Source organism: Vigna angularis, chromosome 7 (genome assembly GCF_016808095.1).
Source record: "Vigna angularis cultivar LongXiaoDou No.4 chromosome 7, ASM1680809v1, whole genome shotgun sequence".
Classification (NCBI taxonomy): Eukaryota; Viridiplantae; Streptophyta; class Magnoliopsida; order Fabales; family Fabaceae; genus Vigna; species Vigna angularis.
In genome coordinates this window covers 23,303,830-23,313,016 of record NC_068976.1, presented here as the reverse complement: position 1 = coordinate 23,313,016, position 9,187 = coordinate 23,303,830, and the positions used below count along the sequence as shown (strand labels likewise).

Genomic DNA, 9,187 nt, shown 5'->3' with positions numbered 1-9,187 from the left:
ACCTATCATTATTACATAACAATTATTAACTACTGTTAAGCTCTAACTAATGTAAAATTTTACCATTACTTTTTCTTTCTTTTACTACACTCAAATTTTAAGTTCTCAGGAAATTCCTTACAAAATTCCAAAAAACATCATTGGTTAATAGATAACCTTGGACATCTCAATATAAGTTCTTAATAAATTTACTCTAAGAAAGTGTTACTTACTTCTATCGGCATTAATTATGTGTAGATTAATGACCATATATAGTAAATAAGTATGTTATTTTTCTTTTGTTTCGTGTTTGGTAGAGTTTGATGATTGAGAGTGGTGTGCATCGATGATCAAAGATACTTATTGATTACTATATGAAATTATACTTCCCGTGTGAACTAAAAAAGTGGGAAATGATGTGAAGTTGAAGCATCAAGTTCCTTAGAGATCACATATACATTCTCAGTATATAAGATGCATATCACTACTACAATGTCTCCTGCCATGTTAAACAGTATACACTATTCTGATAATCTGAAGTTGAAGCAGGATGGGAACGACCAAGTATGGAAATTTTGAGAACGTGAACCATCTGGCGGAGTGCACATTGGAAGGGAAATGGGATGAGGTTGACGAGATGTACAATAAATTCCCAGCGTGTCACACGGCAACGATTGACGATTTCGTCGGCACTGCACTGCACGTGGCGGTGGATTTGGCCGAAGAAGTTGTGGTTGAGAAGCTTGTGAATGCCATTATGAGACACGAGACGATGGAGGCACTGGAAATGAGGAATGATCGAGGGGATACCGCTCTGCATGTTGCTGCTTCCAGGGGTTTCACAAAGATATGTCAGATCATCGTAGGAGAGAATCGGAAGAGGATTTACTTAGCGAAACTCAAGAACAAAGATGGAGAGACTCCTTTCTTTCAAGCCGCTCTCAACTGGAAGAAACAGGCCTTTGCTTATCTTTCTGACCACAGCGCTACCTTACAAGATCTTGTGCGAGAGAACGGTGACAGTATTCTTCACTGTGCTATCAGGAGAGAGTACTTCGGTATCTTTCTCATACCTATCTTCTTTTCCTTGTCATATTTTAGATCACTATTTCGGTATATTTCTGTCTTTCTAGATAATATTGTATGCGTTGAAGATTTTATATTGGTTAGAAATTAGACTTTCTTACTTTTTTTCACCCTTATTATTATCTTTACTGTTAAATCAACCTTATAACTTCTTATTTATTATTTTGTATTTCTATTTTGGAATAACATAATGCTATATATATATACACACTGAGTACTACATATATTTATGGATATGATGCAGATTTGGCTGTGATAATAGTGCATTACTATGATTTTCTTAGCATACATTTGAATAAAGAGGGATTCACACCTCTTAAAGTCCTTGCAACCAGGCCCTCGGCTTTCAGAAGTGCTACCAAACTTTCATGGTGGAAGCAAATCCTGTACCACTGTAAGTATTATTATATATATCTATACACTGCATTACATATGAAATGAAGTGATGTTCAGATATTTTTAATTTAAAAAGATATTATTTTGTCAGTTTTAATCAGAATATCCATCTTTTTCTCCAACTCATGTTCATATAAAATTAATAAAATTGATTTTGATAACTTTTCAATTGTAAAATAAGAAACTCAAGCATTGAAAAATTTTCAAGTTTCAGATTTAAATCAGGTGACAGGTGGGTTATTTTTTATATTCTTAAGAAAAGAGAGTATAATTGATCCATTATATAAAATGTGCACATTTACTAATCCTGTAGTATGTAAAAATTCCATCAAGTTAGCAAATATTTTTCTTTTGTCGAAGGTATGATTGTGGAACCAGTGATCCCTGATAGACAAATGGAGAAGATTTTGAAAAAGATGGAGAACAAATCAAATGACTCAAAATGTAGTTATCCAGACAACTATACCACATTATGTGAATTCATTGCTGGATTCAAAAGTCTTGGTGCTCTACCTGGTAACGGGTTATATACTAACTAGTTTGTTTTTTTCTTAATTACTAGTTTCTTAATACTCAATCTATTTCTTGCACATTTTCCTTTGGCAAGACAAATTTTGTACTATAAGAAATGAGCAAGACTCAGAAAACCCATCAATTAAGGAGAGTAAAAACGTTGGATTTTTGCCACCAAATTATGAAACCAGTCAACAATTTCTGAGGTCTGCGTATGTACATACTCTTGGGCTCACAGGAGTAGGTATGTAGTGCTAATTTCTTTATCTATGGCTTTTAATTAATACGATTAATCTGGTTTGATTGTAAGTACATGCTTTTTTAAGGATTAAAGGAAATAAGGAATATGAAGAGGAGACACGAATGGAGTGGTCAACTATTGAAGGCACTGTTGAAAAGACCTTATGAAGCATTCACAGGATATGGGGGTGCTCCAGATACAGTTGATGAAGAAATGTATAATGTTTTTAACCAACTTAAACCAGGTATGTATGTATGCAAACACGAACTCTGTGTGTTGGACCAAATATTTTTATGAACATACTGATGTACCATACACATTCTTGTAAGTCTCAAACTTATGTCGCTGAAACTTTCCTAGTTTGCATTACAAAACTCCAACTTCTCCTACTTCTCACTATCCAATATGTATGGTTCCAATGGAGAACCATACCTTCCTTTTGTTCTAAGTTCTCAAATAATTCTTTCATGGACAAATGTGATAAATGAAACTTAAGGTCATGACTCAGTTCTTCTATGTGTTTGGCCCTTTCTTCTTCTATGTCTTTTCCTATGATGACTTTTTGTATTTCTTTCCCCTTGCTTCCTTCTTGCTTTACAACTTTGAGATATCCAACCAACCCTAATATAATCTGTCTTAGACTTTTGAAGCTTTAGGAAATTCTAATTATGGTTTGAACCTTCTCTAGAGTAATGAATTGTTCATCATAAGCTTCACTTCAAAGTTTTCAATATCATCTATAATATTGTTAAAGTCCGTCAATTATTCTACTATCATTCTCAATTCTATCATCTTAAACGAATGTAATTATTACTTTAAGCAAAGTTTATGTGCTATAGATTTATTTACACAAAGTAATTCGAGCTTCTTCTACATTGATGTAATTATTTTTTGTTCTTGTAACTTCTCTCAGTGTCTTATTACTAATGAAGCAATGTTATGACACTTTTTTCTCTGTTGATCATGTCCGTCTTATATTTCTTTAACAAAGATGATATATTAACTTCCCCTTTATTGCTTTAACATGTAATTGCTACATTAAAATAACTTCCATGTTAGTTTTTCATAACTCAAAGCTGTTGTTTCTTAAAACCTTCTCCATATTTGACAACCGTATTTCAAATATTTTTGACATTTTTTCTTGTTCTTATATACAATGTCAATTATAGGGTTTGCAATAACAGAAAACACAAAAAAAGCAAGATAGAAAAAAATGACTATTGTATAGTAGAAGATTGGACGCACAAAAATCATATTTTAAAACCATATAGAGTATCGAACAAAACTATAAACCTCAAGTATAATAGAAAAATAAAAAAACTGTTACACTACATGTATTATCTGCTACTATAACACTAGTATACAATCAAGCAAATCGTACAATGAATGCTATAATAAATAAGAATAGTAGAAAATAGTACACATAGAAATCATATATCAAAGCTATATATATATAATATCAAACAAAACTATATAAACTTCAGGTATGACAGGTGAATCAAGCAAATTGCCATGGCTGAACGAAGAAGGAGAAGAAGAAGAAAAAGAAGAAGAAGAAGATGAAGAAGAAGAAGAAGAAGAAGAAGAAACGGAAAAAGAAGAAGTAGTAAAAGAAAAGGAAGAAGAAGAGGACAAGCAAAAACAATCTTCAAGGGCAAGTGACAGTATTGACAAAACGGAGACAGCATTCCTGGTTGCGGCAAGAAATGGCATAATTGAAATGGTGAATGAACTTTTAGAGCGAATTCCAAGTGTGATCCATAACTTGAATGCAAACAAAGAGAATGTGCTGCTGATGGCAGTGATGAACAGGCAACCCTATGTTATTGAGAATTTGAAAATGAAGGTAAAAGGAGAAGTTTGGAATAATTTAACTCTGGCAATAGATAAAAATGAGAGGACCATATTGCACTGGGCAGCAGATGCTCCAGGAGACGGAAAGCATACAAAGATAGCTGGTTCTGCCTTGCAAATGATGTGGGATATAAAGTGGTTTCAGGTATATATACATTAACAAATACCTTCAAACAAATAGGTAGAGCTTTTCATCATTCAAAATTAAACTATAATTATCTTGAAACATGTTATTTTTCATTGGAACAGTATATTAAAAGCCTCGTGCCAGAACACTTTTACTTAAGAAGCGACACAAAGGGCAAAACTGCAGGGCAAATATTTGAGGATGAACACAAAGATCTCATAGAGAAAAGTAGCGATTGGCTGAAGGAAACATCTGAATCTTGCTCTGTTGTGGCTGCACTTGTTGCTGGTGTTTCCTTTGCTACGGCCAGCTCCATTCCCGGTGGCACCGACGATAAAGGTAGGCCTCATTTAGAAGGCGAACCTGCATTCGATGTATTTGCCGTTTCTTCACTTGTTGGACTTTGCACCTCTGTCACTGGGCTCATAATGTTCCTTACAATCCTCACTTCTCGAAAGCAATCCAAAGATTTTCGAAGAAATTTGCCATTCAAACTTCTTCTAGGCCTCAGTTCTCTTTTTGTATCCATTGCTGCAATGTTTGTCTCTTTCTGCTCCGGTCATTACTTTCTGCTCAGTCACAGATACAAGTCGGTTCTATACCCCATTTATGCAGCCACTGTTTTTCCAGTCATGTTCTATGCCGTGGCGCAGTTTCCACTATACTTTGATCTTATAATAGCCATTTTATCTAAGGTGCCATGGGATGCTGGTAGAGGAGACAACCTATAGCCCCTAAGCTACTACATGTCATTGTTTGTGCTGTACTGATTCATCATTCATGCAGCCATTCAAATCAATTTCCCTTTTTCAGTCAAGTTTTGTGTTGTCTGTGATTTTGAGCTTGTTTTCTTGGTGTGAATAATCATGTATTTTTTTGAGCTATGAAACATAGCATTTGAATTGCAGCAATGTTATGTTGGTTGCTTGTAAAGTTGCGATTCAAGAGATTTAATTTAGGTTTATAATATTCTCTTAACATTTTTTCTTTAATAAATTTTATTTAAATAATTTTACTTTACTGTTTAAAGTACTATTTATATTACTTTAAGACAAAAAGAATTATTAAATACAGAAAAATTAAGAACCGGTTATTGCAGGCGATAAAATTGTTACTGATAAAAGCTGGACTGTTGTAAGGCATTTTTTGCAAATAATATGTCATGATGAGCTTGTTTTGTTCACATAACCCAATGGACAAGATAGTTTTTTAAACTAAAACCCGACCCATCGAGAAAAGGCAGAAAAAACCTTCGTACTCGCACGTTTTATTGCAGCATTGTGATTGCTTTTATCCTGATTGTGCTTGATGTTTCTAGAATGATAAGTTGATGTTTACCTGATTCTAACTTTAGGAGCAAAACCTTTTAATATCAGTTAACAGACTTTATCTTTGATCTGCAGAGTTGATGAATTTAGTCTTGATTGTTCATTCTTTAATTATAAGTATTCCATCACAGTAATTCAAAAGACCATATTTTTACACTGGTTAAAATTATTAATGCGCTAAAAACACTATTTTTCAGGCGCTTAGTCAGACCATTTTTCAAATACTATCAATTGAAAAATTGTGACTTCAACACCAATTTTGTTCAGTAACAGTGAAAAGAGGCTAAAGAAAAAAGATTCCGACAGTTACGAATGAGCAGGTCGAAACAGAGGAAGAAGCTGATGGAACTTGTACTTTACCCGACATGGTAAGCAAGTGAAATGATATCTGTAATGTTTGTGACCCCTCGAGAGAAAAAAAGAGAGAAATAAAGCTTAAGATGAAGTGTGTGTTGGTTAGAATATTTTCTTTTGTTTTTTCGTTCACAACATTAACGATGGGTCCATCAATAACAATCACGAATTCAACTTTAACAATTGGAGTGTACATGTTCTTGGATCTCAAGACGTTTGGGATGTTATAACGAATGGTTACAAAGAGCTTATGGAAGATATAGAGTAGACAGTGACCCAACTCGCCATATTAAGAAAATTATGAGTGAAGGATCAATCAGTCTTGTACATACTGTATCGAACTGTTGATGAGTCTCACTTTAAGAAGATAATGAATGTTAAATCTTTAAGAGAAGAATGACAAATTCTTGAAAAAGTTTACAAATGTGATAACCATGTAAAGCAAATTAGACTTCAAACTCTAAGAGACGAGTTTGAGAGTCTGAGAATGGAGAGTAGAGGACTAGTGACTGAGTATATATTTCGAGTGGAGGTAGTAGCGAATCAACTGGAAAGAAATGGAGAGGAGTTGCCTGCCAGCCGTATTGTGGAGTGACTAAGGACTTCGAGAATATTGTGTGTGCAATTGAGGAATCCAAGGACTTGACCAGACACTCGGTTGAAGAGTTTGATGGTCCTTAGAAGTATACAAACAACTGAGGAGAACATGTTTGAGCCACTTGATTAGGTACTTAAGACAAAACTTAACCTGAACGGAGGTGCTTGGAACATTTAGGGTCGAGGTAGTCTGTAAAAAGAGGTTGTAGACGAGGAGGTCGTGACCAAATGATGATGGAAGTGATAATGAAACAACAAGGGACAAACTGGTCAATATAATTGATGTGGTCATGGACAAAGGAGAGACTGAGAAGATCGATAAGTCAAATGTTGAATGTTTTAAATGTAATGAGAATAAAATCAGGTTGAAGAACAAGAATTATTGATAGAAAAAGAATGTTGATACACTTTTATTCAAAATAGTTATATATATATATATATATATATATATATATATATATATATATATATATATATATATATATATAAAAGAAAAAATAAACTCTTACATACCCTCATCAAGCATTTACGATATGTTGAACAAGAGCCAAGAGCTTGATCGGGCGATTAAGAGAAAAGCAAGAGACCAGAAAGTTATCAATTCTTATTTCTTTATTTTATTTGAAGAACTATTATTTTGTTTTACAATTTTTCATTCTCTTGTGCGTGATATACTTTTGTTCTATTACCAAGTTTAAATTGTGGGTTTATAAAAAGAGATTTAGAGGTTGAGGAAAACATAATAAATATTTTTAAGTTTATAATGAGTTTTTGAATAGAATCAACTTGAAAAATAATTTACAAATTTAAAAAGTGAATAAGTTATAAAAATATAAATAATAGATTTTGTAAAAATTCAAAGAATAAAACATTGAGAAAATGAAATAGATTCTCTAAAAAATATAAATGATACATAGAAGTTTATTGGATACATTCACTAAAAATATAAATTAATATGAACACGATTTTAATATATATTATTAAATTCATGTAATCAATTATCAAACTCGTCTGGTATATATTATTAAACTTATCTAATTAATATATAAACACATTTGTTACACGTACTTATTCACTACGTGTGGAGTTTTATTTAATCTGCATATAAAAGAAATACAAACCTTAATAAGTTTGTAATTATCATAAAAATTCAATTACTATTACGAGATTTATGGAATTTATTTTCTAACAGACAACATTTAAAATGTGTAGTTTTTACATTCAATTTTGCATAATATAATATTTGTTGTATCGTGATTTTTTTCTTTTTTAAGACAAATTATTTAGTTAACATTAGGTGGATATAAATGTAAATAAAGATATTCTAAAGTGAATAAAAATATGAAATCTGGAGAACAAAATATGTATCGATTTTTACTTTACGAAAATAGGTAAATAAAATTCACATATGTCTGTGTCACTCTCCCTAATATAACAGTGCTGGGCATGCACGTACAAATTCTTTCCTTCAGTAGAATGTTCTATCTCTTGTTTTGATTTCTTCAACTACAATGGTAAAAAAAGTGAAAAAGAAGAGTTTGATTTTAGCCTACTTTTTCAGGAAGAGGAATGATGCATGTACAACATGCATGAAACACGCCAATACGTAAAAGCTTCCACATTTAACCACAAATTTGTTTTATACCAACCAAAACTAGTAATAGTAATAATAATTAAGAATCGAATAAATCTAATTGAAGAAAAAGGAAAAAGTGTACTACAACTACGGGATAAAATGGAAGAGGTTCTTCGTTTGGGAAACAATTTGAGATACATTTATTTTTATAAATTGCCACTTATATTAAAAATATTATTTTATTAATAAGTTTTAAGGTTTAAGATATCGAACAGAAAATGCCACTCAAGTGAATTCGTTTATGAAAAAAATATATCATAATTGACATAAAATTTGTGATAAGGATAAAAATTTTCATAAACACTTTCAGAAAAAAAACCAAATAGTTTTTTATAAATTAAAATTATTTATACAAAAGCAAAAAAACATTAATTTAAAAGAAATTTAACAATTTTGGTTACGTGTAATAACAATAAGAAATTAGCAAGTTGCATAAAAAATTCAAGAAAAGAAGGATAAGAAGATGGAACTTTAGTAAGCATCCTTCTTCAAGAATCCTTCATGCCTCCTTACATATCTATCTCTAAAAAAGTGCAAAAAGGAGAAAGAAGCATAATTGGATAATTCCAAAAGTGAAGAATTAATGAGGGTGTGTTTGAATATCTCTATTTTCAAAAAATATTATTTCTGTCTCACTGTGTATAAGGTTACTCTAAATGACTTCAACTATTACAAAAAAAGAAAGAAGAATATGAAATTATATTCTAGTTGTTTCTAAATTATCATTTCTTATTTTAACACTTATTCACAAAACCGTTTCAAAGCCTAATTAATTTTGAATGAGAAATTAATTACTGAAATAACATTAATATGTTAAGAAACTATTATTAAAACCAAAACTTTTGTGAAGTAAATCGGCATTTTTACATGATGGCTTTAAATGAAAACTAAAGAAATATAACTATTCAGCATATTAACCTTATATTAGTATGTGGAAGACACACCCAATATTAGTATGATCCAAAGCGTGGAACATACTAACCTTGTGAGTGTGGTAGGTTAAACTCATTGGCAATGACTTTGCAAAGCAGTAGAAGTCACTAAGAGTGCACAACCCGCTATAGCTCGACAATCAT

General features: G+C 31.8%; 1 protein-coding gene across 2 annotated transcripts; it reads left to right on the top strand.

Annotated features, from left to right (window-relative positions):
• Positions 1-494: 494 nt before the first annotated feature.
• On the top strand, positions 495-5,152 carry LOC108336456 (uncharacterized). Of its 2 annotated transcripts, none has more exons than XM_017572918.2 (7): positions 495-1,037; positions 1,310-1,459; positions 1,822-1,977; positions 2,069-2,218; positions 2,301-2,459; positions 3,709-4,214; positions 4,319-5,152. In XM_017572918.2, exons 1-7 carry the CDS (start codon positions 530-532, stop codon positions 4,925-4,927), a joined length of 2,238 nt encoding a protein of 745 aa, XP_017428407.1. In that variant the 5' UTR covers positions 495-529; the 3' UTR covers positions 4,928-5,152. The 2 variants fall into 2 exon arrangements, with proteins under 2 accessions (XP_017428407.1, XP_017428406.1); XM_017572917.2 differs by having other exon boundaries at positions 3,700-4,214.
• The last annotated feature ends 4,035 nt before the right edge of the window (positions 5,153-9,187 follow it).

Bases quoted from the DNA above. Each gene is read 5' to 3' on its own strand.
- LOC108336456 (XM_017572917.2), top strand. From the start codon at position 530: ATGGGAACGACCAAGTATGGAAATTTTGAGAACGTGAACCATCTGGCG. The intron at 2,219-2,300 runs GTATGTAGTGCT...TGCTTTTTTAAG, and splicing joins TCTTGGGCTCACAGGAGTAG to GATTAAAGGAAATAAGGAAT. The intron at 4,215-4,318 runs GTATATATACAT...TCATTGGAACAG, and splicing joins GGGATATAAAGTGGTTTCAG to TATATTAAAAGCCTCGTGCC.